Here is a 27,543-nt window from a genome sequence, read left to right as displayed (position 1 = left end):
GGAAGAGAATTATAATGCCATAATCACACTGATGGGAAAGACCTTGTGAATATTTTCCAAACTGCTGAAGCTTCTATTGATGCCTGTGAACCGGGGAGATGTGGAGAATGGAGGATTATCCTTGGGGAAGTAAATTCAAGCAACCTTCAACTTTCCTAATGGATGTTCCATTGACCCAGACCAACTACGCCAATACATGCTCGGAGAATATCCAGATAGGATACGAGGTTAAAATGAGCTGAATATGATTAGGGCTGATCATTTGAGAGGTTTGAAACCATAGTGCTGTTGTGTAACTGTAGAACCCTGTCTGGAAACGGAGAGCTCAGGGGTTAGAGCTGCTCAGAAGAAAGCTACGAGTTTAAATCCAGTTCTTGTCGAGCTGCCATTCTCACGTCCTTTAGCATCCGGTGCTCAGTGGTGTCCTGTTGGGAAAAAATTAACAAGTCTATAGTCCTTTCAGTCTTCTGCATGATCTTGATGTTCTCCTTGTTAATGGTGGCCCCTGAATAATGGTCTTAAACTATTATATATCTTATACATTCATTTATTTGGCAGATGTGTTTATCCGGAGATACAGTACAAATCCATATGACATTAAAAGATTGAAGCTTCTTATTACTCATCAAGGTGCAAATGCTTTGTGAGAACCTCAAGGTTATAAATGAGGACCTCTTATATTTGTTGAAGTGCAGAGATGTGCCCTTTAGTTTATGTAAGAAATATATTTAGTGTTTTAGGTTCACAATCATTGTCATGAAAGTGATGCTTAGTTGTTTGGCTTGGGTTGCGGGTAGGTCGGGGTAGAGTTGGTGTAGGTCACTGAATGCATTGAGGCCAGAGGCTGACTCAGTCAGTTCCTCCAGGTGGGAGATTCATGCATTCGTGTTTAATCCTTCATTTCGTGGCTGTTTTTTTATTGCATGGAATAACAGTAAAAGGGATTAGGGAATAGACGTCCTGGGGATAAAACAAGTGCCTCACAGCTGTTTACTGTGCCGTGGATCCAATCTGTGCACAGGGAGCTGTGGATCAGACCTGGCCTTCTGAACCCACAGAGAAAGAGAGAGAGAGAGAGAGAGAGATATGAGTTATGAGCCATGTTATGTCTCCTTTCTCCAGTCACTTTCTGACTCAGTTAGTTAGGAGATGCCCAGAAACAGGAAATGCCACTACAGACAAAAGATCTCATGTCTTTTACCTGAAGCAGGAGGATCCAGGGCCATGAAAGTGAGAAGGTGCTTTGTTATAACATCATGATGATCACTCAGCGACAGGAACAAGCCGACTCCGAGACACAGGAGATAATCCGGCTTTTCTCACGTCGTTTAGCTCATCCTCAGACCCTGCAAAGCAACCTGAGGTCATACAGCAAGCTGAGGAAGCAAGATGTTAGAAACAAGGCTTTTTTTATTCCAAATAATAAATCACTAATATTATAGTAACAAAAAAATTGAAATTCATAAAAAAAAAAAAAAAAAAAATCTTTAAAACGATGCTTTGTATTTCTGTAAAAATTATCAGTAATATAACAAATTATTTAGTTGTAATAAATTATTAAAATTTTTTTGTGGGTTTTTTCCTCAAAGTGACAAATATGAGTTTTAACTGATTTATTATTATTATTATTATTATTATTATTATTATTATTATTATTATTGTTAATATCATTTATTATTATTATTTTTATTATCATTTATTATTATTATTATTTATTTATTATTATTATTATTATTTTCATTTTTTATTATTATCAATTTTATTATTATTATTATTATTATTATTATTATTATTATTATTATTATTATTATTATTATTATCATTTATTTTGTTATTTTAAGGTAAGATAAAAGGTAAGAGATTTAAGGTGAGAGATTTTCCTATCTTACTGATTTAGAAGGTCACATGTTTGTGGACGTTTGTCCATTATATTAGTATGGGATTTGCGACCATCCCATTTCACAGTAAAGTCAGGTAGTGATGTATGTGAGGTAGTGAGGAGGCCTGGGGTGGTGTTCACATTCATCCCAAAGGTGTTCAGTAGGGTTCGAGCTTTATAGCAAGATCTTCCACACACATTCAACCCATGGAAAGCAGATGTTCATGGAGCTGGCTTTGTACCCAGGAGCATTGTCGTGCTGGAACACGTGTGTTTCTGACAGTTTGGAGAAGAAGCACATATGGCTGGAGTCAGGTGTCCCAGTAGTGTCTATATTATGTCTATTAAAAGCTTGTGATGATATGATATAATACATTTTTACTCTTGATATAACAGCATGTCTTTATTTTAAGTGTCAGTGGGTAATTCGGGGGATCCGGCATATCCGGCCCACGCAGGCCGCTGGCACGTTCCCGAACCACGGCGGGAAACGGCTTCTCGCTTTGTTTTGCTGTCGGAAATTCCCGTAGCCGCGACTCGTGCTGCGAGCGTCCATTCATCACCATCAGCCTCGTGTTTCCTTAAGCGTTCAGAACAAAGTGCTCTCGCTCAGCAGCATTTTATCATTAGCGTGAGGGAGCGGAGAGTCACGGGCCGAGCCCAGCATAGCGCTGTGTGTGTGTGTGTGTGTGTGTGTGTGTGTGTGTGTGTGTGTGTGTGTGTGTGACCCAGGTGGTGATCGATCTTTCCGTGAGGGTGGAGGCCGAGACGTCTTACCGCAAACAGAGTCAGCCTCTCAATCATCCGTAAAAAAAAGAAGACGTCATGCTCTGACTAGGCGTGATAATGCAAGCGCATATACACACACACACACACACACACACACACACACACACACACACACACCACAGTCAGAGGAGAGGCAGCTGGAGGATTTACCTGTGTCTGGAGTTAAGGGTTGAGTCACTGACACACACACACACACACACACACACACACACACACACACACACACACACGCACGCACACAGCATTCGGAGGCACTTGAGTCATGGTTTGAACTCGCATGCTTTGAGGCTTGTAGGATTTATTTATGTCTGAGAGAGAGATTGTTGTGGTTGCAGATATCCTGTGTGTGTGTGTGTGTGTGTGTGTGTGTGTGTGTGTGTGTGTGTGTGTTGTGTGTTCATGCCTAGAATTTACAGTGGCTTTCACCTGCATTCAGACAGAAACCTGAACCCCCCAGGCTGGGGCAATAACAACGAGAGGGGGGAATTCAGCCTGAGATCAGAACACAATTAACAGCCAAGGGAACGAGGGATCGGACTCTCATAGGGGGACGAAGGAGAGAAGAGAGAGAGAGAGAGAGAATATGAGATGAAGTAGAGCATTAGAGAATCAGAGCATGAGCGAAAGATAAATGTGAGAGATGGAGAGACTAATATAATAGAGGATGGAGGGAGAGAAAGAAGAGACAGGACGATATACCAAAAGAGAGAAAGATAAAGTAGAGTATCAGAGAATCAGTGTTAGAGAGAATAAATAGATAAGAGATGGAGGAGAGATAGAAAGAGAAAGAGAGTGAAAGAGAGAGAGAAAGGCACAGTGAGAATCAGAAATAAAGATGGAGAAAGAAATGAAGAAGATATTAAAGGATAGGTAAAAGAAGTAGAGGACAATTAAAAGAGAGGATGATAAAGATTTACAGAGAGAGAGAGAAAGGCACAGTGAGAATCAGAAATAAATATGGAGAAAGAAATGAAGAAGATATTAAAGGATAGGTAAAAGAAGTAGAGGACAATTAAAAAGAGAGGATGATAAAGATTTACAGAGAGAGAAAGAGAGAAAGTTAAAAGATTGAGGGAAAGATTGAGAATCAGAGTGAAAGAGAAAAAGATCACAGAGGTGAAACAATCCAGAGTGGGAGAGAGAGAACGAGAGAATCAGAGGTGATGAGAAAGAGAAAAAGAATGAAAGAGGGAGGGAGAGAGGGCAGGATGAGGGCAGAGGGATGGAAAGTGAATTTTGGATGTTTTTTTGAAGATTTTGTCGTCCTGGTGCAGGATTGTGGAGATCTGGAAGCCTGAGTGCTTTCATTCTCTCTCTCTCTCTCTCTCTCTCTCTCTCTCTCTATCTCTTTCTCTCATAAAATCTGATTCTCTCATCTCTTTCTTTTTCTCATCACCTCTTGATTCTCTCGTTCTCTCTCTCATTCTCTGGATTCTCTTTCCTTTTCTCTTTCACTCTGTTTCCCAATCTTTCCCTCACTTGCTCTCTTTCTCTCTTTTTTCTCTTTTTTTATTATCCTCATATCTTTGCCTTATCTGACCTGTATTTCTCTTTTATTTCTCTTCTTACTCATTTTTTTCCTGCATCCCTTTGCTATTAAATTAGTCTTTCTATCTCTCCTTCCATCTCTCATATTTGTCTTTTGGAAACAGATTCTCTCTCTCTCTCTCTCTCTCTCTCTCTCTCTCTCTCTCTCTCTCTCTCTCTCTCTCTCTTTCTTTTTGTCCTTGATTCCCAGATGAGAGACTGATCACTCGTTCTCTTGGCTGTTAATTGTGCTTGATATGATCTCATGCTAATGTAAGTGTCCTGTGGGAGTCTGGGGACTGAATGCAGATCTCTTACTGTGTGTGTGTGTGTGTGTGTGTGTGTGTGTGTGTGTGTGTGTATGTGTGAGGTGTGTAAGCGTGTGGTGTGTGAGTGAGTGAGTGTGTGTGTGTGTGTGTGTGTGTATATGTGTGTGTGTGTGTGTGTGTGTGTGTGTGTGTGTGTGTGTGTAAGCGTGTGGTGTGTGAGGGTGTGTAAGGGTGTGTGAGGTGTGTGAGCATGTGTGAGCGTGTGTGAGCATGTGTGAGCGTGTGTGTGTGTGTAAGGGTGTGTGAGGGTGTGTAAGGGTGTGTGAGGTGTGGGTGTGAGGGTGTGTGTGTGAGCGTGTGAGCATGTGTGAGCGTGTGAGGTGTGTGTGAGCGTGTGTGAGTGAGCGTGTGTGTGTGTGTGTGTGTGTGTGTGTGTGTGTGTGTGTGTGTGTGTGTGTGTGTGTGTGTACTGACTAAACACTTTTAGACAGAATTATATCATTATATATGATGAATTGATTGTAGTCTCCTGATGAGCAGTTCTCAGATTTCAGCTCTGTGATATTATTTATACACTCGCAGTGTACATTTATATCCAGCACGATCCACTACAAGCCTGTGTGATGGAAACCCTCATTTTAATTGGTGTGTGTGTGTGTGTGTGTGTGTGTGTGTGTTAATAAGGTTAATATGCAGCATGTCCATGGAGTGTAAAAGACACATAAATATTACTGATGGATTTACTGGGAACTGTGATGTGTTTTGGGTATTAAATAGATGATTATGGGAATAAAGCTAACGGCTGAATGTGTGCTATAAAAGATCTATTTTAGGTTCAAAGTGATGCGGATGTGAGTCGGTCTGATAGAATTTATACACTTTTAGCTACAATCTTTCTATGTTTTGTACTTGAGGATAGAGGTTTGGACTTTGGAAGCTGTATGATTATAACTCAGGAGGTGAAGTTTAATATGATCTGTTCTTGATCAATCAGGTTCCTGTGTGTACAGGGGAATTTATACACGTTTGTTTGATGGAATCTCGGATACAAAGCGATAAAACATGAACACTTTAGATCTTTATTATCTTCTACTAGAATATGACCCTCAGGTTTACAGTAGAACAGGTTCAGGTGGTAGAGTTGTGATTTATATATATATGTGTGTGTGTGTGTGTGTGTGTGTGTGTGTGTGTGTGTGTGTGTGTGTGTGTGTGTGTGTCCTCGGGAATGACCTCAGCATTGTTATGAGATGACGAGGTCGGAGCTCTTTAGCTCTGGTAGTGTTATTAAGACGAAGCGTCACATGGAGCAGAAATCTGCTGGTTTTTGTGAAAAGGTCAACTGAGGCTGTAAATAAAGTGCAGCGTGTTCACTAAACTGCTTTTATACTGTGCAACAGTGTGTGTGTGTGTGTGTGTGTGTGTGTGTGTGTGTATATATTCCCTCTGGGGCCTTTTTTCCTCATTTTTGCTTCATTAGTCTTTATGTGCTTGTGTGTGTGTGTGTGTGTGTGTGTGTGTGTGTGTGTGTGTGTGTGTGTGTAATGGCTCCTGAAGGTAGCGATGTCCAGTGGAGGTGTGCTACATGCTCAGGATGAGTGAGTAAGGCCGAGGTTTAGTGCAGTAACGTGTGTCGCGTGTGTCTGTTAGAGCAGCGTGATGATTGCGTGTAACACGAGTTTTATTCCTTTCGGTACAAAACGCTCCAACGCAATAACGTGAGCGCGTTGCCGCATTTTCATTTAATATGCACGAGGCTCTTCGGGGAAATGCGCTTTCCTCCACCTTCCCCGGTGCTCATTGTGGAAAAACAGGCGCAAGATTTTCCATCACTGTCATTTAAATTCACTTTAGTTACGCGCTCGTATATTACGTCCGGATGGTACGTGCATACACGAGTGTGTGTGTGTGTGTGAGGGGATAGCCTCCAGATTCAGCAGTAACAGAGCGGAAATGAATGTAGGATGGATGAATAATGTGGTCATGCTGTAGGAGGGTCCAGGCGTCTCATTTTCTTGTCGCTGGTGTACAGTGAAATGAGTGTGAGGATGAAACGTGTGGAATCACAGCAGCAGAATCGTCCCAGACATCCTGCAGATATTTTATTTATTTTATTTCAAGTGTGTCATCGGTGCAGTTCCTAATCCAGACTGACTCAGAGCTGGAACAAAAAAAAGGTCTGTAATGTAAAGTGTGGATTTCCCTCTGTACAGAGACGAGTTCATTACTGCTGATATCCACAATCCAAACACCAACACCGAAAGTACCACTCTGACTGTGTGTGTGTGTGTGTGTGTGTGTGTGTGTGAGACCTTGCTCTAATTGAAGTTGTCCATTACGGTGGCTGAAGAGGTCCAGGGAGTGAGAAAGTGGAAGAGTGAGAGAGTGAATGAGTGAGAGATTAGTTATATTTTGAATGAAATCAGATCATGACTGTGGTATCGCTGATTGTATCAGATTACATCCAGAGAACATCGTCACATTCTCACTTAGTAGCTGATGGTAGTTTAATTGATCTAAGATCTGAAAATTGTTTATCAAACCAAAAAAACTATAAAATGCAAGTTCTGTACTTTGGCATCAATCAGAGGACTGGTAAATTTTTTGGTTTGGACACGTTCTCTTTCTCTCTCTCTCTCTCTCTCTCTCTCTCTCTCTCTCTCTCTCTCTCTCTATCTCTATCCATTGACTCCTGAAAAAAGGCTTCAAAGCTCTGACCAGTGAGATTAGAGCCAGAGGCTACTGCACATGCTCTGCATTACTAATTCACACACACACACACACACACACACACACCCTTTCCCACTCTTTCTGCATCATTGGCATCTGCAGCACTTCCTATGACACATTTAAATACACCATTATCTGAATCTGCTCAATCACGCAAAAATGAGGTCATGACGTGTATACGTAAGAGCTTGTGCTGAGCGGAGCGAGCGTCTGGGAGCATGTGGTGAGACAAGAAAGCATCTGGAAGCTTGTGCTGAGCTGAGCGAGAGTCTGGGAGCATGTGCTGAGACGAGCGAGCGTCTAAGAGCTTGTGCTGAGACGAGCAAGCGTCTGGGAGCATGTGCTGAGACGAGTAAGCATCTGGGAGCTTGTGCTGAGACGAGCGACGGTCTGGAAGCATGTGCTGAGACGAGCGATAGTCTAGGAGCATGTGCTGAGACAAGCGAGCGTCTGGGAGCTTGTGCTGAGAGAAACGAGAGTCTGGGAGCATGTGCTGAGACAAGCGAGCGTCTGGGAGCTTGTGCTGAGAGGAGCAAGAGTCTGGGAGCTTGTGCTTAGACAAGCTAACGTCTGGGAGCTTGTGCTTAGACGAGTGGGAGTCTGGGAGCATGTGCTGAGACCAGCGAGGTCTGGGAGCATGTGCTTAACCAAGAAAGTGCTCAGGCCCTCACGTCCTTTAATTCCTGCATCGTCACAAAGCACGTCTCTATTTCCCGCGTGAGAAATTGAAAACGGAGCAGTACGGGGCGTACGAGGAATCCGTCTGTGTTCATGTCCTGACTCGAATTGCTTTCCTAATTGGAAAAAATGAGCTTTATACCTTCCTCCCATCAACATCACCTCCAAGCTGAGAGCAGAAAAAAACCTGAGAGACGATGAAACTTTTATAATGAAGTTTTCATAATGAAGTGACATTTCCCTCCTGCTAAAGGTAGAGAGGGAGTAAGGGAGGGATAGAGGGATAGATGGAGGCACACAGACAGAGAGATAGAGGAGAAAGTCTAGGATATTAAAAATCCCCATGCATAATGTAACTCTAATGTATTCTAATGCAGGACATGATGGAAGCTCGCTTCCGCCTAAATTAGCATGAGGTTTCGCGAGGTCGCTAATACCCATGCTAATGTGGCCAGCGTTAGCTATCTGGTCTCTGGACAATATTGCGCTTTCTGCGCGACGTATCACCCCTCAGGTGTGGTAAAAATCAGCGAGTCTGTCCGATGTCATTAATGTCAAGCGCACTTAAAAATACCACTGATCTCAGATTAGCATTATTTCTCCTTTTCTCACTCAGACACTCAAATGCTCGTTTAATCCAATCAAAAACACTGAAAGGGCACCAGAAATTAAGTGCTAGTCTAATGCTAATAATTTAACTAGCGCGTGTTAAACCTAGCCTGTCTTAAAACGTTAAAACTTTATACTTAAGTAGGATGTGGCTTCCTGTTTCCTGACCACAGAAAAGAGTTTTTGTTTAGTTACTGTACCATGTTTCTTTGTAAATATCAGTTAGAGATGCTAGCTCTTATAGGGTATGAGGTAATTTTAGGGGTAGGGTTTAGGAAGAGAGATGTTAGGAAGAAGGATCGTTGTGGTTTTCTTCTTTATTATTAAGCTAGCTCAGATAATCCCTGACCCTCAGCACAGTGTCGTTTGATGTAACTGGTTTGATTTGACTACAGATTTGAAATTGTAATGGAAGTCAGATGAAGCGTGTGTGTGGAACCTGTCACTGTCCTCCAGTAACATGCAGGCCGTCCATCTCCATGGTAAAGAGTAGAGAAAGGCCCTTTAGCCTGGTGCACCAAACCATCCATCAAGTGACAGACAAACAGTGAAGAGGGTAAAAGATCCAATTACCCCCCTGGAAACCTTCTCAAGTGTACAAGTGTCATATTAAATTGCAGCCCCCTCACCACGGCCGTCTCCACGCGCCTCGTCCTCCAGCGTAATTGACACTCGCTGCATACGATGACTGTCAATGGAGCAACATGTGAAGAGCCACGGACGAACAGCAGCGTCGCAGTGAAGGACAAGCAGAGGTCGTGTTAGAAACGGCAGGAGGGGAAATGTAGAGGAGCATCGCTAGGAGATGATCGGTTCTCAACTTGAGAACGTTTATAGGTTTTTCTCTGGATTTTCTTTCAGAATAAATTCTTTAAGGGTTTATTTGAGGGTTCATGAAGTCAAAGTGTGTGTGTGTTACACTACTACAGTAAAGTCCATTACATGAGGTGTGGTCTGGAGGCAGAACGTAGACCTGAACCGGCAAGGTCATGACCTTCACTATTGACCCCTTAATGGTCTTCATGGATCAGTTGAAGTTTCTCCCGAAGGCTGTTTATTTTTAATGTATGTTTTTTGGTGCGTAGGAGCATTTTTTCTTACTGGTTCTTCTTACACAATGTGCAGAAGATCTGAGTCTCGCTCAGGCTACGATGGCATTCAGTGTTCAGATCAGAAACAGGATTTTAATGTAAATTGTCAGTTAGAATGAAACACTCAGAGGTGTAGAAGAAAAATGACTGAATCAGGCTCAAGCATCAAGTTCTCAGCATGCTTCTGTATCAGTGTTCTCCAAAATCTCAGAGCACTGTTCCTGGAGTTCCTGGAGTTCCTGTTCTCACCTGCATTATAGTAGTGATAATAATGACACTGGCCTCATTCTGACCTTATATGGTCATGTAGATGTTTGGTCACTTGAATAAAAGGCATAATGGGAAAAAAAACGAGATTGTGAACACCACACCAGCAGTGTGCGTGTTTAACAAAGACCTCGTAGAAAAAGGCTGTGGCACCTCCGGAGACACGTGAGTCGCTCACGTGGCTGGAATTAATTCGACGTAATTGGCGTGTGCGAGGCAGACGTGTGTTTTTCCTTCCGGCTGGGACGAAGCCGTCTTCTGCTGTTTGCTCTCTAATTGAAATTTCCATTACTAGCCGTAAACATTTGGGAGCTGCTGTGTGAATATTCATCAGCCAGGCGGTGTGTGTGTGTGTGTGTGTGTGTGTGTGTGTGTGTTGAATTTCTGTTGCAATATACGATCCGATGAATTGCCATTGATAAAGTTTACATATAGCTGCTGCAACTTTTCTGAGCCTTTCCTTCTGTGTGTGTGTGTGTGTGTGTGTGTGTGTGTGTGTTTCAGCTCCATCTCAGGTCAGTGAGGTAATAAAGGAGCGTGTGCAGGAGCACAGCATCCAGCTCTCCTGGCAGGAACCCGAGCAGCCAAATGGAGTCATCACTGAATATGAGATCAAGTACTATGAGAAGGTGAGTCTATTAAACCCACAGAAAGAGAGAGAGAGAGAGAGAGAGAGAGAGAGAGAGAGAGAGAAGGAATGTGAGCGAACGAGTGCAGGCGTAGGTGTGTGTTGTGAAAGCAGGAAGATCGCTATACCATCCTGGCGTTTGACTTCGACACTGTGTGGGAACCTGTCTGTCAGAACCTCAGGGTTTCATGCGTTCTCTCTTTCTCCTGACTCGTCTCCTCCTGTCCTCCACTACATCATCCCTCATCCTCCATTCACATTCTCTCCAGCAGGAAACGTGGGTCTGGAGCACCTCGTGCTTCTCGCACATAATCCTGATAATGAATAAGGCACTTATTTGATTTAATTCAATTCGGCACAGATTTGAATTGGCCATACACACACACACACACACACACACACACACACACACACACACACACACACACACACACATAATGCTTTTAGAGTCATGGCGTCTCACTCCTCAGCTGGAATGCTTTCTGCACTATTAATAGACATAGAAATGTGCAGGAAGTTGCAGCTCTACCTCTGCCATGTTAATCTCTGTTCTGTGTGACTCTCAGCCACCCTCAACCTTAAAGCTCCCAACATGTGTGTGTAAGAAAACGAGAAGCAGTTCATGTGCAAACCTCTCGAGACTCGAGCCCATTGTAAAGCGAGTGCTGCTCTTCACCGCTTGCTTTCTCGCGGTTACCACAGTAACGCACACCGAGGCTTTCAGTGTCGTTCCTCCAACAGCTTCACGCTGGAAAATAAAACTTCTCGAAGGTCCTCAGATTAATACCCTAGAGAGCTGCTTTTCCTGAGGATTTGTGGAGAACGTGATCGTTTCCCTTCGGGTGAATACGGAAAATCATTTTATTCTGTTGTGTTTATGCAGGACCAGAAGGATCGGATCTACTCCACGGTCAAGTCCAAGTCCACCTCGGCTACGGTGAACAACCTGAAGCCCAGCACGGCGTACGTGTTCCAGATCAGAGCCTTCACCTCGGCCGGGTACGGCATGTTCGGGCCTAGGCTAGAGGTCACCACCAAGGACGAGTCTTCAGGAGCTGGTATGGATTTATTATACATAATATTAATGTACGAGCTGCTGATCAATAAACTTATAAACACAGTAATGCATTAATAATCAATTATTATAAGCATCCTGTATAATCTTTGTATAATAACATGACCCAGGAACACATACACACACACACACACACACACACACACACACACACAGTTTACAATACACCCATTCATCTGTTGCTCCGCCCCATTCACAGCCAGCGCTAGGCCACACCCCCACTGCCACTTCAGTATTTTAAAGCATTTATTGATTTGCGAATTCCAGAACATTATACTGTGTAATATTTTAGATTTGTATGTTATATTTATTATTTTCACTGGTTATTTTTTCATAAAAGTCATATTCTTGAGATTTCATGTCAGTTGATGGTTTGAGTTGTCAGAATCAGAATCAGTATTCTTCCTGCTCTGAGGGGTGTGAGAGCAGATCCAGTCGGACTCTGGTCTAACCCTCTGCACCCCCACCCCGCCCCCCACAATGTGAATGCCTGTCAGAACTGCCGCCATGACGTGCTCTTTAAATACTGCTGTCTCGCTGTATAATTTATTGAGCCCGAGCTGCAGATCCTGTTCCCTCAGCACTCTGTCAATGCGAGTTCCCTTTCAGCAGGTGGAGAAGCGGAGAAGAAGTCCGAACGCGAAATGCTCCAACCTGAATGTGTCATTGTTTCAAATGAAGGGCAGCGAGAAACCGCTGGGAGCTATTAAGCCCATTTTCAGAAACAGCAGAACCGTGCACTCGGAGAACGAGCCCCAAAAATAGAACAGAGAAAAAATGGAAGGAAAAGGGTGTTAGACCGGTCTCTAACGCCGGTCTCTAACGCCATTTTTTAAAACCAGTCTCTAACGCTGGTCTCTAACACCAGTCTCTAAAACTGGTCTCTAAAACCGGTCTCTAAAACCGGTCTCTAACGCCATTCTCTAAAACCGGTCTCTAACACCAGTCTCTAACACCAGTCTCTAAAACTGGTCTCTAACGCCATTCTCTAAAACCAGTCTCCAACGGCGGTCTCTAATGGTATTCTCTAAAACCAGTCTCTAACGCCGGTCTCTAACGCCAGTCTCATAATATAGTAATATTTTCATACAGTGTAAATCGTAGCCATGTTTTTAAGATGAGTGGGCGGGGCTAAGGTTTATAATGACGATAACTCTTTAGCATATATCGAGTTGGATATAATTATGTGATGTAATTGCTAGCAGTTTTAACCGCCTGTCTGTTTCTTTCTCCGTTGTGTTTGTGTGTTAGCCACGATCGTGTCGAGCGAGCAGAACCCGGTCATCATCATCGCCGTGGTAGCGGTGGCCGGCACCATCATTTTGGTGTTCATGGTGTTCGGCTTCATCATCGGGAGAAGGTACGCTCTCGCGGCCCCCGTTGACTCGCCGCTCCTGTGAGTCTCCTCTGCTCTGGCATGTGCTTGCTTTCTGTTTCCTGTCTCTTGTGGGCATCACGGTGGACTCCCACCACCACCACACACTCCCCCCCCCGTCTCTTTTTCTCTCTCTCTCCCTTTCTCTCTCCCTCTCTCTCTCTCTCTCTCTCTCTCTCTCTCTATCTGAACTGGTCCCACTCACCCATCAGCATGCCACATGTGTCAGTGATGTCCATGCCAGGAACCTGAGCGTGATCCTCTTTCTGCATGCCTTCTTCATTACGACGTGAAAGGAAGGATGCGCCGGAAAAGGATGAATGTCCACTTTGTGTCCTTTCAGCGTCGCATGAATGTGTGTACACATGTATATAGTGTGTATATGTGTTTCAGCACGTGTGTGTGTGTTTGATTCACCCACTCCTATCACGTCCTAGCATGTCTGCGTGTGGCTGAATGCTGTGCTTAGCCACTTCCTGTTTCTAACCATGAATTGAAAGTATGTAGGAGATATCGGCTATTTAAACAGTTTCTGATTGGTCAAAGATGCAGCATGTAGATTACATACGTAATATAGTTATAGTTAGTATATGTGTGAAAGGAGTCTCCAGTTTTACCTTCTGTTTCACCTGCATCCTGCTTCAACATGTTTACAGTCTCTCTCCTTCTCTCTCTCTCTCTCTCTCTCTCTCTCTCTCTCTCTCTCTCTCTCTTTCTCCCTTTCTCTCTCTTTCTCTCTCCCTCTCTCTCTCTCTGTCTCTCTCTCTCTCTCTAAGGCATTGTGGCTACAGTAAAGCAGATCAGGAAGGAGATGAGGAGCTTTACTTCCAATGTGAGTATCAGGTTTTGCTAGCATTGCTAGCATGACCAACACACACACACACACACACACACACACGAACTAAGCGGTTGACAGATGTTCACTCGTGTTAACGAAATCACTTCAGGTTTAGGATAAGTGGAGACAGCTCCCATCTTATATTTCTATAAAATCTCTTTAGCATAAAGCTACACAGAACAGGTTAGTAATAGTTGCGCATGCTAGCATTCCTGTTGTAATCCTGTTGGAAAGAGTCCATCTTGTGACGTTCTAATATAACAAACAAAACAGAAAAGGGTCAGTAAAATGAGAGCGAACTCTTGTGGCTTCGATGCTAGCATCTCTGCTGTCAGGCTAAGATATGACGCTGTTGGATCGCGCTTCCTGGGATCCTGTTCTTAGTTCTTTCACCCAACGAGCTGCTATCCCTCAGCACTCACTAATGAAGCCCCTGGAGATGAGCAAGCCGCCGGCCTCCCCAGACGCTCTGCGCTAACAATGCGCTGTAGGCAAACTGCTGATTTGGAAACAAAGGGTCAAGGCGGCAGCGCTAGCTCCCCTGTGCGCAACATGACGAGTGGGCTTACTAGCACACAGAGTGCATCCTGAGTACCTGCCAAGGTGTTCCTCTAGCAAAACAAATGGAGAAGGAAGCTGCAAAGAAGACGAATAAAGTGCGCTTGCAGAAGATACAGGATGATGGCGATGTTAGCCGCTTCAGACGAGTGAAGAGCTAGCATTGTGCGTTCATAATGTGTCAGAGAAGCCGTGATAAGCCTGGTGTAATTACAGGAAGACGGGACACATCAGCCTCACCAGGTCTCCGTGTTAACACAAGCTCGGAGCGCCAACTCAACATCTGTATTAACTCCGTCTTCACCGGGCTCTCAGCACATCGGCTCCGTTTCAGCATTTAATTACTCGTTAGCAGTTTTTAGCCGGGTTTAGCGCAGCATGGCGCGTCCCGATGGCGTCGGATACAGTCTCATTAAGTGGGCCGGCGTATCAAAGCTGAAAGGTAGGCTTGTAATTATCCGCTTAGAGAGAGAGGGAGGGAACGCGCTCGGCATTAACGCGCTACAACACAAAACTTATGTCTATGTGTCATTAGCTAGCATAATTATGCGGGTCAACAGGAATCTAAACTGTAGCTGTAAAATGCTTAACCAAATTAAACTCCGTGATACAGTGTGTGTGTGTGTGTGTGTGTGTGAGTGTGTGTGTGTGTGTGTGTGTGTGTGTGTGTGTGTGTGTGTGTGTGTGTGTGGGTGGGTGTTTAGCACAAATATGTATTTGTGTCATTTAGCTCGAACTAAAAAAGGGAAATTGGTCGCCTTTGAGTGTCTGTAAAAAAAAGAAGGTGAGAATTCGGCCTCCAGGTTTCTACACTCCAAACCTGTGAGCAGCAAACTCTTAGCATTAGCATTTCGAGCTAGCTGACACTGTGGCGCATGTGTGTCATTTCATCGTAGCAGTAATCCTCTTACCCGTCTGCAGTTAAATTTCCAGGCACCAAAACCTACATTGACCCCGAAACCTATGAAGACCCCAACAGGGCAGTGCACCAGTTTGCCAAGGAGCTGGACGCCTCATGCATCAAGATTGAAAGGGTGATTGGGGCAGGTGAGAAATCTCACACACACACACACACACACACACACACACACACACACACACACACACACACCTTGCTTGTTTATCACTATGATAGCTAAATATTTATTCCTTCAGCAGCTCTTGCTGCATTTCCCCCTCTTCTGATTATTAATAGCCCCTCGGTGGGGAGATAGAGGGAGGGGGAGTTGAGAGGGTTGGCGATGGGTGAAATCGCAGCATAATTAATATTCCTCCTCAGGAGACCACGCACAAGGATGCGTCATTGCTTGATGAATTGCTCCCCCTCCTATAGCCACGGCAAACATATCATATTCACGGGCTTGTGTGATGTTGTGCATGGATTAATGCGTTCCGTCTGGTTTCATATGATTGTGTGTGTGTGTGTGTGTGTGTGTGTGTATGTGTGTGTTAGGAGAGTTCGGTGAGGTGTGCAGCGGTCGCCTGAAGCTTCCTGGAAAGAGAGATGTACCCGTGGCCATCAAAACTCTCAAAGTGGGCTACACCGAGAAGCAAAGGCGGGACTTCCTGTGTGAGGCGAGCATCATGGGACAGTTCGATCATCCCAATGTGGTCCATCTCGAAGGCGTGGTCACCAGAGGTTTGTCTTGGAGTCATTATATGATATGCTGTGTTGTGATGTCACAAAACACCTTAGAGCCTATTCCTATCAGGAGAGTATTAGGACATTATTATTATACGTGGGTTTCGTAGCTCCAGGATGTGTTTAGGACAGGAAGTGAGAGCCTATCATGGTCAAAGCTAATTTGAATATTTTGTGATGTCAGAAAATCACAGTGCAATTATGCAAATGATTACCAAACGATGTAATAGAGGAAATCTGTAGATGTGTTCCCCGTGTGAAAATGTAGACACGGTCTGGTCTGGTTGATTTCTGGTCTGGTTGATGTCAGATGAAGCTAGCAGAGGGATTCTGGAATTAGCGACTCCCAGCATACAATCCTTTTAAAGCCATTAGAGTGTAAACAGAACGAATCCAGTTCCGATGTGGTCTAGCTGATGACTTCATTACCTTCCCACAGCTCCGTAATTGTATATGGTATCCGTAGCTCCTTAACTGCAGCTGACGTGTGAGTCGTTTCGGATCGTATTAAGTCGAGTGAAGTCGTTAATGAGCTGCGTTAAGCGGAAAGAACACGCACTAAGTTTTAAAGCCTCGTTCGAGTTCTTTTCCTCTCATCTAGCGGACGCAGTTCATATTCACCACTTTGTTATTGTGTCTAATGGACTCGCTTTGTGCTTTATTTCTCCAGGGAAGCCGGTCATGATCGTCATCGAGTACATGGAGAACGGTGCTCTGGACGCCTTCCTCAGGGTAAGTCCGACGCCCAGGTTTCGGTCGTGTCTAATAGCGGTGATCTGATCTCTGGTGAAAATATATTTTGCGACTTGTTTTGACTCAGAAGCATGACGGACAGTTCACGGTGATCCAGCTGGTGGGAATGCTGCGGGGCATCGCCGCTGGCATGCGCTACCTCTCGGACATGGGCTACGTGCACCGGGACCTAGCGGCGCGCAACATCCTGGTCAACAGCAACCTCGTCTGTAAAGTGTCCGACTTCGGGCTGTCCAGAGTGATCGACGATGACCCCGAGGCCGTCTACACCACCACGGTGAGTTGATTAAAACCCCCAGATGCAGCTGCACCGCCAAAACACGACTGCATCATTTACCCTGCTGTGTCATTAATTGCCGTTTTGTCGGTGGTTTGGTTCCGACGGCAGGTGACAACCGAACACGTAGCGATCAGAACCTGAGGGTTAATCCGGCATCTTCTGTGTGGTTGGTGTTTTTAGGGCAGGATGCAGGCTGTAATGAGTGTGATGTTTACTCCAGCCACTGACCCGCATTTTACTGAACAGGGAGGGAAGATCCCGGTACGATGGACCGCCATGGAAGCCATCCAGTACCGCAAATTCACATCAGCTAGCGACGTGTGGAGTTACGGCATTGTCATGTGGGAGGTCATGTCCTACGGTGAACGGCCATACTGGGACATGTCCAATCAAGACGTGAGTCACGTTTTTACACTCATATATAGAGTATAGTGTATTCCAGTATTTCAGCTCATCTGTAGCGGTCAGGGTGATTCTTTTAGTACTGTTTAAATACATTTATAATGTTTTTGTATAATATTTTATTTTAAGTAAATAACAGCATGTTTTGTAAAAGTCTACATTATATAATTAAAGCGAGAAAGTCATTTCCAAACCGACCCAAATGGCGATAAAGCACTGTTTTATTTACAGCCCATGCAGGTTTAGTTCAGTTCGATTAGACACTGTTTGGTACCAAAAGTATTCGGACACCTGACTTTTTCAGCCGTGTGTGGATCTTGCTATAGAGCTACCTGACTTTACTAACACCCCTGTGGCTGAATGAAATCTCACAAATCTCCACAAAATCTAGTGAAACATTTCCCCATAAGAGTGGAGCTCATTATAACAGTAAATAGAGACTAAATATGGAATGCGATGTTCAAAAAGAAGCACATAGCAATCTTATGGTCAGGTGTCCACAAACCTTTGGGCGAACAGTATCTTAGTAAATGAATTTAAAATGTTGTGGTGTGTGTAACCATTTGAATGCTGATTATTTGAGTAGAGAAACATGGGCAGAGAAACGGTTTGAAAGACGGCTTGCTGCGTTTGTTATCATTCATTCACGGCGTTCGTCTTTATTTGTCTTCATTTACAAAACGAACGCACTTCATCATTGAGTCTGGAGTCGTGCTTCCTCCACCTCTCATGCTGTTCCATCAGGAAAACAGGCGTAGATGACAAGTTCCTCCGCCTCCTCTACATCTGGCCCCTTCTTTTCTTTTTTACTGCCGCCGGAGCTGATCGGAGGAGTACTTCCCTCATTAGTGCACTTATTTAAGCTGCTTCAGGAATGCATCGCTGCTTCATTTGTCTCGAAGTCCCAAGCACCTGGCATGAAAGAGTGTCTAACGCTGATCTCCTTCTGATTGTATAAATTGATAGAAAATAGGTTTTAGAGAAAGAATGGGTCACTTTGCATTTAGAGTGCCTTTCTATCTTGGCTCTAGATGCTTAACCTCGCTAATGAGATGTGATAATGTGAAATTTATTGTTAGCAGAGCATGAGACGTGCCAAAGCTCCAGGTTTGATCTGGAGACCTGTGCTGGCTTTCATCTCTGCACAGCAGAAACGTAGGTGTGTGAAGTGTTGAAATTTCGTCCTGGTAGCAGATTACGACGTGTACGAACAGAAGAGGATTCAATCCGTGGCTGTGTGCAGGAAAGTCGCGTTACAGCACGTCTGTACGCAGATAAACAGAGATAACCGCGGCTAATAAATACGCAGACGCCGCGCGGTAAATTCGGTCTGAAACTGGTCTGTATGGCGCACCACATTCCTGACACGCGTCAACGTCAGCGAATTTCCGTGCCCTGTCAGGATGCTCCTCATGGGTGAACAAGAAGCGAGAGAGAGAACAACATTTACATTTCCGCAACACTTTACTTGCTTTGACACCCCTCTCTGTAGATCCACAAGCCTTGCCAGAAAAGACGAGACGAGAATAGCAGATGAACCGCAGACGTCTTTTCTACCACACCAGAGAGAAACGCAGCTCCCAGTCCCAGGTTTTGTTGACTCATACTGAGCTAGTTCCCTCAGGTCAGGAGCAGCTTAAGCAGGAGAAGAATCCGGCGATTTGGCGTCTCTGCGGATCGCTCCTCGGATCTGCAGAGACTCGTGGACGTGAGATGTTGTCGGGACTCGTACAGGGTGCAGTCATCTGAGGATTAGACCGCATGTCTGTTTGTCTAATGTCATGCTCAGTCACAGGTCTAGACTCCGATAATCACGAGTTGAACCTGTTTATTCCCCTTTTTAAAGCGTTCTGTGAGAATTCTGTGGTTTTTTTAGGTTTCTCTCCAGTTTATTGGATCAAATAGACAAACTGGAGAAGAATCTGGAACTATTATGATAATTCATGCCCATATTGCCTCGGTTTATAAAGTAAAAGTTTTCGAATCGCAGGGTCGGGAAACACGACGGTATTCTATTGTTGTAACTTCCATTTCAGGGTTTGATGTGTTTTTCCGAGATGCTTTTCTGCTCACCCTGGTTGTAAAGAGTGTTTATTTGAGTTACTGGAGCTTTCCTGCCCGTTCTTCTGTCGGTATTCTGAAAGTAAATGTTTCTAGCACAGGTACATGGTCATGAGATGAAGCGAAACTTGTGCAGTCACACCCCCGTAATTAAGCACCTTCACTTTTATCTTTCTCTTCTTAAAGGTCATCAAGGCTATTGAGGAGGGATACCGTCTCCCAGCACCCATGGACTGTCCTCCAGGTCTCCACCAGCTCATGTTGGACTGCTGGCAGAAGGAGCGAGCTGACCGACCCAAATTCGATCAAATAGTCGCCATTTTGGACAAAATGATCCGCAATCCCAGCACATTGAAAACACCAGTGGGAACATGTACAAGGTAAAAAAACAAGCTGAAATGCCTCCTGGTAGCATTTCCTGAGCTTCACCTGTCGCTCTTCTATGATCTATGAAATTGTCTGAGTTCTTGCTGTAGCTTTATTTTTTTAGTTTGGTGTAACTGGATTTACCAGACAATCCCTGTCTGTCCTGTGCTCAGTGTGTCCACTTGAATAAATCCTGGAAAATCGATAAGGCGACACTGCTCCCATGGCTTTATGGTCAGCGGCAGGGCTTTAAAATCAATCGCGTAATGAGAGACTTTTATTTTTTATTTTTTTGAAGTTCTGCGTGGGTGCCGACACCCACTGTGCCATTTATCAGTTCAAATCCATTTACGGGGTGAACAAGGCCCCAGAAGAGGACATAACCTGAGAAACAGCAGGGGAAGGAGCTTAGTCCACATACTGTAGCCGTGGCTTTTTACTGGGACGACTTCGTGCTGGTTTTACCTTTGAGAAGGAAAATAAAGGCTTCCTCTCTCTGCAGAAAGGACGATAAATGATTAATAGAACTGGAACTGTTATTAGGCGTAATTAGTTGTCTTAGTGAAGTTGCTTTATACGGTCGCTCGAGCGACGTGAAAGCGAGATCCCATGAGGCTCATTTGGTTTTGGATGATCATGCTCGTCTCCTGTCATTCTCAGACCCATCAGTCCGCTGCTGGACCAGAGCCCACCAGACTTCAGCTCGTTCCGCTCGGTGGCCGAGTGGTTGGAAGCCATTAAAATGGAGAGATACAAAGACAACTTTACAGCAGCGGGCTACAGCTCAATCGAGTCTGTGGCGAGGATGACCATCGAGTAAGAAACATGTTCATGATCTTCTTCTTTGAGATTTAATGTGTGATTCTGTTCACTACATTCACACTGTTCCACTGGATATCACAGTGACCCTGAACTGCTCAATTCTCCACTCTGATTGGTCAAAAGGTGTAGATTCGGTTTTGTTTTATTAGAACATCGTATTTATAGGGTTGTTGCAGGTTTTAAGAACAACAAGAAACAAACGCTGGTCCTCAGAAGACATTCCATAGCATTAATCATAACGATCAATGTATGAATAATTCTTTAATGAGTGGTGATGATGATGATGATGAAGAACACAAATGTATTTGAGTAAAAGTACAAAAGTTTTTACCTTCAAAAGTACAGAGTTACATTTACTTCCTTCCTCCACCAGCGACACTAATCAGGAAGATCCATCATCAGGTGCACATTTCTGATATATGAAAGAAGTAGCACCACTTTGAGGATTGTTCTGTTATTGGAAAAGGAAATGACGGAATGTTCCAGACGCTCTTCTCCTCGTGTCGTATTCCTTTAACAGGATCCTGTAGATTCATTCCCAAATTTTATCCTAATGAACACTAGAGATTAGGTTAGTTTTTCAAGCTTGTGATTGTGAAACACACATTTCTGATCATTTCACGCTGAGTTCCGGGTTTTCCTCCTGATCTCCGGGTTTCTTCCCGTCATGATGTATGTCTAAAATCTTTTAAGCTTCAGCGTGCTGATTTCCACGTGTGTGTGTGTGTTTGTGTCTGCAGGGACGTGATGGGTTTGGGAATCTCACTGGTGGGTCATCAGAAGAAGGTCATGAGCAGTATACAGACTATGAGAGCTCAGATGATACACCTCCATGGCTCAGGTGTCCAGGTGTGACGGACGCTCGCTCGGAGCAGGGCGGGGATTTAGAAGATTAGCGCGGGCGGATCACCGCGGAACAAAAGAAATAACGCTACTAAAATCCCACACGACGTCTCTCTCCGAACACTGTCTCTTCCAGAAGCTGTGGAGACGAGGACTTGTTTCTTCATTCTCTGGTGAAAGATTTGAAGTGAAGGGACCGAATCAGTGAAGGTGTGAAATGAGAGAAAACTACCTGGAAACACTCAGTGGAGAGACGGAGCATTTTCTAGCAATCTGAAGCTTTTTAACCTTTTTTTCTTCCTCTGCTCATCGTTGGTATCGACTTCACTAGAATATGAATATTTTTTACAAAGATGAATGAATTAATAATGCACAAAGTAATCCAATATTCCCCCGAGACTCCCCCAGCGTGGACTTTAACCACATTAACCGGCGCTGGTTCTCGCAGTTCCTTTTGACAGTTTTTGCCTTATTGGATTTTTAAGTGTGGATTTTGACAACAGGGTAAAAAGTTGCCGCTGTAGGCAGCAGGGGCAGAAGCAGGACTTCGGTGCGTTGGACGTAACCTCGGCTTCTTCCCTCACAGCGAGTCGGAAACCTCGCGGTGTTTTTTGATTCGTACGACTCCTCCGCATTTGCAATCTCTCGGGAGTATTCCTTGCGAGCGCGCTTCGACGTGCCCGGCCTACAGATGGCCGAGTTTTATGAAGCGGCTGAAAGTTAAGAACTTCAAGAACCACTTCCTGACTACATGCTCTACAGTTCCACTCTTATTATTTCATTTCATTTTATTAATTATTTCTTGTTCAACGCTTGAACGCATCGTATTTTATTTCCCCATTCTCCTGCCTCCTTTTATTTTCTCATTATTTTTTCATGAGGTGTTCACGTACACAGCACTATAGAAGACAGTATTTAATATAAAAAACACTTCGATTTAAAGGTAATTGTTTGGCTTGCGTTCTTTTTTTTTTTTTTTTTTTTGCAGACGTTGCGTACGGTTTGTCTTTCTGCAGTCCAGTCAGTTCTCCGTTAAACTGATGTTACAACCTTAGAGCTGAATGTGGACCTGAGCTTGATGAATATTTCTCAGTGTTTTTGTGTTTGGAACATGCTTGTTTTCACTCAGTCGTGGGAACTTGACAAAGTGGATGTAAACAGAAGGTCATATATATATATATATATATATATATATATATATATATATATATATATATATATATATACAACTATGAATATGTATATGAGTCTGGAAAAGATGGATAAATCAGAGCAATAATTACCGAGATGGTTCTTCTTCATGAATTTAAGGTGCTATGTAGATTTTTACCGTTTGGGTTTGTCAGCAGAACCTCGCCGCAGAAGTGAAACATCGGCTTAGAGAGAACGATTTCTATATGGGTTTCCTCTGGCCAGTGAGGTCATCAAAGAACCACAAGAATGTACTTCTGCGCATTCGTGTGTGCGTGTGCGTGTGTGTGTGTGTGTGTGTGTGTGTGTGTGAGTCTTCCTTCTTAATTCGAGACCTCGGAGGAATTTTCATTATTATACTTGCGGTTAAAGCCAGTTCCTCAGTACCATCACGCTCGGGTCAGTGTTGGGATCAGGCCCAGGATCGGCCACAGACGCCCCGGGGGTTCATGTGGGGGTTTTTGCATTCACTTTAAGTTCTATTGGATTTTATGGCTGCTCTAAAATTACACAGCAAAATAACAGTACTAAAAGGGTTATAAACCTGCAGAATGGGTTTTTGATAGTTTTAGCACACACACACACACACACACACACACACACACACACACACACACACACATAAATGATTAAGTAAATAAAATGTAAAACACTTGCAGTGATTAGTTCACATGTTTAAGAAAGTCATTACTAACCTCACATTGTGTGCTGGTATGAAAGCCCTGACCCCAGGAGGTGTGTGTGTGTGTGTGTGGATCTTGGATGAGATGATGCCCATATCTCCGCTCCATTGCGCTCGCCTCGGCACTGGATCAGCTCCAGCGCTTTTTTCTCTCCTGAATCGAATGCGAGTAGAAAGCCTGTGGGTCAGCACAAAGCGCTCTGGCTCTCATGCAAGCGGCGGATTTTCGCCTCACAAATTGTAAACACTTGCATCATTTCCTTCCTCTCATCCCTCCCTCTCTCTCTCTTTTCCTCATCCCTCTCTCTCAGCCCTCTCCAGCCTTTAGGGACAGCCAATTTGAGATTAACGCCAGGGTTCAATCGATCCTCAGTGGAGGCCGTCATGACACTCCAATGACAAACCTGCTGTACTGTTGAAAGCTTGACGGTGAGACCCCGGGGCCCGAGCCGTCAGCGGGGTCCGGTGTGTCGTCTTAGAAAATATCAACGCAATGCATTTGAATCGCCCAGATCTTTTTTTTTTTTTGGAAGATTCCAAAGACGTCAGCACTGTTGATTGTGTCGGGTTGGAGGGAAACTTTGTATATGAACTGATTGTAAAACTTGTACATGTTTTTATTTATATTGTTTTCTCTTTCTTTTTTTTTTCCTTTTTTTTTTTTTAAACACACCTTTTCCTCCGTAGTGAGTTCATTGAAAATGCACTATATTTTTCTATACCGCTTGCAGATGTTTTAGTTCCCGGATGTACATAATTTCTCATGTAGGACCAAAGATGGCCAATAAGTTTCCATTTATTTGGGTTGTTTTTATTTCCTGTCTTTTAGGTTCCAGTGTACAGTAAAACAAATTGTCTGTTTTATTACAGTTTATTATTTATTTTCTTCCCAGCGATGGCAGGATGGAGAGTTCACATCTTTGGTTTGAAAAGGAATATTTTCCCCCGAATGCAGATCTGTAAAATCGTTACCTAGACTTTTGTTTTTTTTTGCTTTGTAACCTTTGTAATAGACTGTACATATATTTTTGGAAATATAATACGATCTCTATAGAGATGTCTCTATCAGTTTGAATTTGTTATTGAGCCTCAGTGTTTTCTTCCAGGTTGAAAAGTTGTCCTTATTAAACATTATTTTCATATCGGTTGCTTGTGTACTGCTGTACTGATCCATACACGAGCGCACACAGCTCACGGCTACAGGGTGTGTGTGTGTGTGTGTGTTAAACAGTGTGAACACCCTCTCTGACCAAGCCTACGATAGTGTCATTAAAAATACATTACCCAAGCGCTCGACACTGGGAGAGTTCAGTTTGTCTCCTTCAGAGTTAAACAAAGCAGCACTAATGGATTTATGAAGATAAAATCTCTAAAAATATTTCAATATTTATTTAATTAACTCGGGAGGACTCAGGTTTCTGTAGGCGGGAGGAATGCACTCGAACACTGAAGGCCTTGGCGATACGCCATGTTCTGTACACATGACTGAGGAACACATTTCAGGAACGTTTTCTCTTCAGCCATTAAAGTTACGAAAGAAAACTGTTCAAACGTAAACAATTGTTTTCTAAACCAAACACATTCAGGGGGAAGGACGTAGTGTGGACCAGATTCACACTTGATTCTACTGATGTTTACTCTTCAAATCAGAAACCACGTACACCAGAAAAATTATATTTCCAGCTCTTTTCTGGGAAACGGATCATTTAGTTCAGTTTACCATCAACAGTCGAGTCTTTCAACCCCTTTACAGCTACTGCCATCTAGTTTTTACTCTTATATACTTGTTTTTATGAATAATGACCTACAGAATGTGATACATTTACATTTAAAGTATTTTGGCAGATGACCTCATCCAGAGCGATTACACCTGAGCAGGTGAGGGTTAAGGGCCTTGCTCAAGGGCCCAGCAGCGGCAGCTTGGGGGTGCTGGGATTTGAACGTATCTGTAAGTGTAAATAGAAAACAGAATGCAATGATTTTCAAATCTCATAAACCCATATTATATTCGCAATAATACATAGAACGCATCAAATGTTGAAACTGAGTAAAAGTAAAAGTCATTTTAAATTTGACGGCTGCAACACGTCTAAACAAAAAAGGTGGGACGGGGCATCAAAAGTCTGGGAAAAAAGTATTAAAATTCAGCATTTGGTGAAAAATTTTGCTACTAAAGAAATCAAGGCTCCTTAAATGCTGAATGCTATATTAAAGCAACACATCCAGAAAATGTCTTTTTCATTGAAGGTCTTTTTTTTGAGCAAAACAATGCTAACTGCATACCGCATCTAATACAGCATGACTTTGTAGTGGAAGAGTCCGAGCGCTGAACTGATCTGTCTGCAGTCTGGACCTTTTTGCGCATCATAAAACACGAAACACAACAAAGGAAACCCAGAACTGTTGAGCATCTAAAAGCCTGTATTAGACACATATTAAACCAAAACTTCAGCAGCTGCTCTCCTCAGTTCCCAGATGTATACGGACAGAAGGCGTGATGTTAAACAGTGGGAAACATGGTACTGTCCCAACTTTTTTTGTTGCAGCCATTAAATTTAAAATGATCTTTGATATGTTTTCTATGTTCTGTTGTAAATAAAATCTGGATTTATGAGTTTTGCAAATCAATGCATTCTGTTTTTGTTTTCATTTACTCTTTTTTTGAGGTAAATTTCTATGTAGCACATCTGGAACAGTGTATGAAACCTCAGTGTGTGTCTCCACTACATGTAGTCCACATTAAATCCTCCTTCTCCTCAAAAATACTGAGCTACGTTTCCTCTGATGCCAACAAAAGTGTGTAAGCAATTCCGCAGGCGTACGAGTGCTCGCTGATAGACGGCTGGTTTGTGCCGGGAGCCGATAACATTTTCACATTTTAGGGTTTTCTCCTTGTCCTTTCTGAGGTTTTTTTTTTTTTGCGGCGGGGTGTTGCTTTACAAAATTCACATTTCTACACAAAGCAGGCAAAAATAACACCGGTACCATGAAAGAGAGTGGAGAAGTAAATGCAGAGAGAGTTCTGCTTTCAGAAAGGGGTTTAGAACAAGCTGGAGTGAAGTCTGTCTGGGGCCAAGATTTCTTTTTCATCTAATCATTTTGATGCTAAGAATTGTGCTTCAGAAAGAATTTGTGATTTCTCCAAACATACACACAACAAACACATCACTTTACCAGACACAGATGGTTTTGTGCTTATTATATGCACTTTTGTCTGATCATTAGTGGGTTACATGACCATCACCAGTAAGATAAACCCCTTTGAGAGGATAGAAGATGTTCATGGTGGCTAAAATGTCCATGGTTATATCCTCTGTAATGGAGATGCTCCAATGACACCTTCCCACTGCTACACTCGTCCACTGGCTTCCTAAAGCTGCTGCAGAAGATATAAATCACTAAAGCGCTCTTACAAAGATATAAAATAGACTAGCAACCCTCTACCCCTTTATTTCAACCCCTTTGCACCAATCTCCCTCCATCCTCTACCACTGCTCTGCACATCCCTCCATCTTCTACCACTGCTCTACACATCCCTCCATCTTCTACCACTGCTCTACACATCCCTCCATCTTCTACCACTGATCCCTCCATCTTCTACCACTGCTCTACACATCACTCCATGTTTTACCACTGCTCTACACATCTCTCAGAGTAAAAGAAAGATCCCCTTAAGACTCTTTTCTGTTCCACTGGATGCCTGTGCACACTAAAGATCTTCTCTTGTAATGTGCTTTTCTAACAATATTTTCTCCCGAACAGAGTTTCACACTGATCTCAGTCTGTGGCCCAGTGATCCAGTACAGAAGATAGTTATTGATGATTCACTCTGGATAAGGGGCTTCTGCCAAATTCTATAAATGTAAATGTACCAGCCAGGATGATGTCTGTCCTTCTAACACTGCTTCATAACTCATCCAAAAACCTCAGTAAAACTCCAACCCACAAAATATCATCGAAGTCAAACTTTATAAGTCATTAACGTGCAATTTGAATCTCCTAAATGGCATCATAGGAATCGTCTGCAGAAAACTGTATCTCATTTCCTCCTTCCAGGCCAAATAAAAGGACAGCAGTCTGCTGGATGAGATAACGAGGGTTCAGACTGCTGCACCCTTCAGACCTGGTCTTTGGGGAAAGTCACACGAGATAGTGAGTAACCTGTAACTCCTGCCTTCAGACCATTTC

General features: G+C 43.5%; 1 protein-coding gene across 9 annotated transcripts in view; it reads left to right on the top strand.

Moving 5' to 3' along the window:
* The window catches only part of epha7 (eph receptor A7), a 58,166-nt gene extending 33,664 nt beyond the window's left edge, over positions 1–24,502 (top strand). Inside the window, exons 6-17 of one of the 9 annotated variants that reach the window (XM_046873193.1) lie at positions 10,344–10,468; positions 11,351–11,525; positions 12,794–12,902; positions 13,694–13,749; positions 15,247–15,360; positions 15,767–15,952; positions 16,626–16,687; positions 16,776–16,985; positions 17,235–17,384; positions 19,638–19,831; positions 20,478–20,633; positions 21,380–24,502. In XM_046873193.1, coding sequence (XP_046729149.1) covers positions 10,344–10,468; positions 11,351–11,525; positions 12,794–12,902; positions 13,694–13,749; positions 15,247–15,360; positions 15,767–15,952; positions 16,626–16,687; positions 16,776–16,985; positions 17,235–17,384; positions 19,638–19,831; positions 20,478–20,633; positions 21,380–21,494 — 1,652 coding nt within the window. In that variant the 3' untranslated portion in view covers positions 21,495–24,502. Of the gene's footprint in view, positions 1–10,343; positions 10,469–11,350; positions 11,526–12,793; positions 12,939–13,693; positions 13,750–15,234; positions 15,361–15,766; positions 15,953–16,625; positions 16,688–16,775; positions 16,986–17,168; positions 17,385–19,637; positions 19,832–20,477; positions 20,634–21,379 lie in introns of all 9 variants that reach the window. The other 8 variants (XM_046873190.1, XM_046873192.1, XM_046873189.1 and 5 more) reach the window with 8 other exon arrangements.
* Positions 24,503–27,543: the final 3,041 nt, after the last annotated feature.

Source organism: Silurus meridionalis, chromosome 18 (assembly GCF_014805685.1).
Source record: "Silurus meridionalis isolate SWU-2019-XX chromosome 18, ASM1480568v1, whole genome shotgun sequence".
In the NCBI taxonomy this organism is placed as follows: domain Eukaryota; kingdom Metazoa; phylum Chordata; class Actinopteri; order Siluriformes; family Siluridae; genus Silurus; species Silurus meridionalis.
This window is presented reverse-complemented; position numbering and strand designations above follow the sequence as displayed.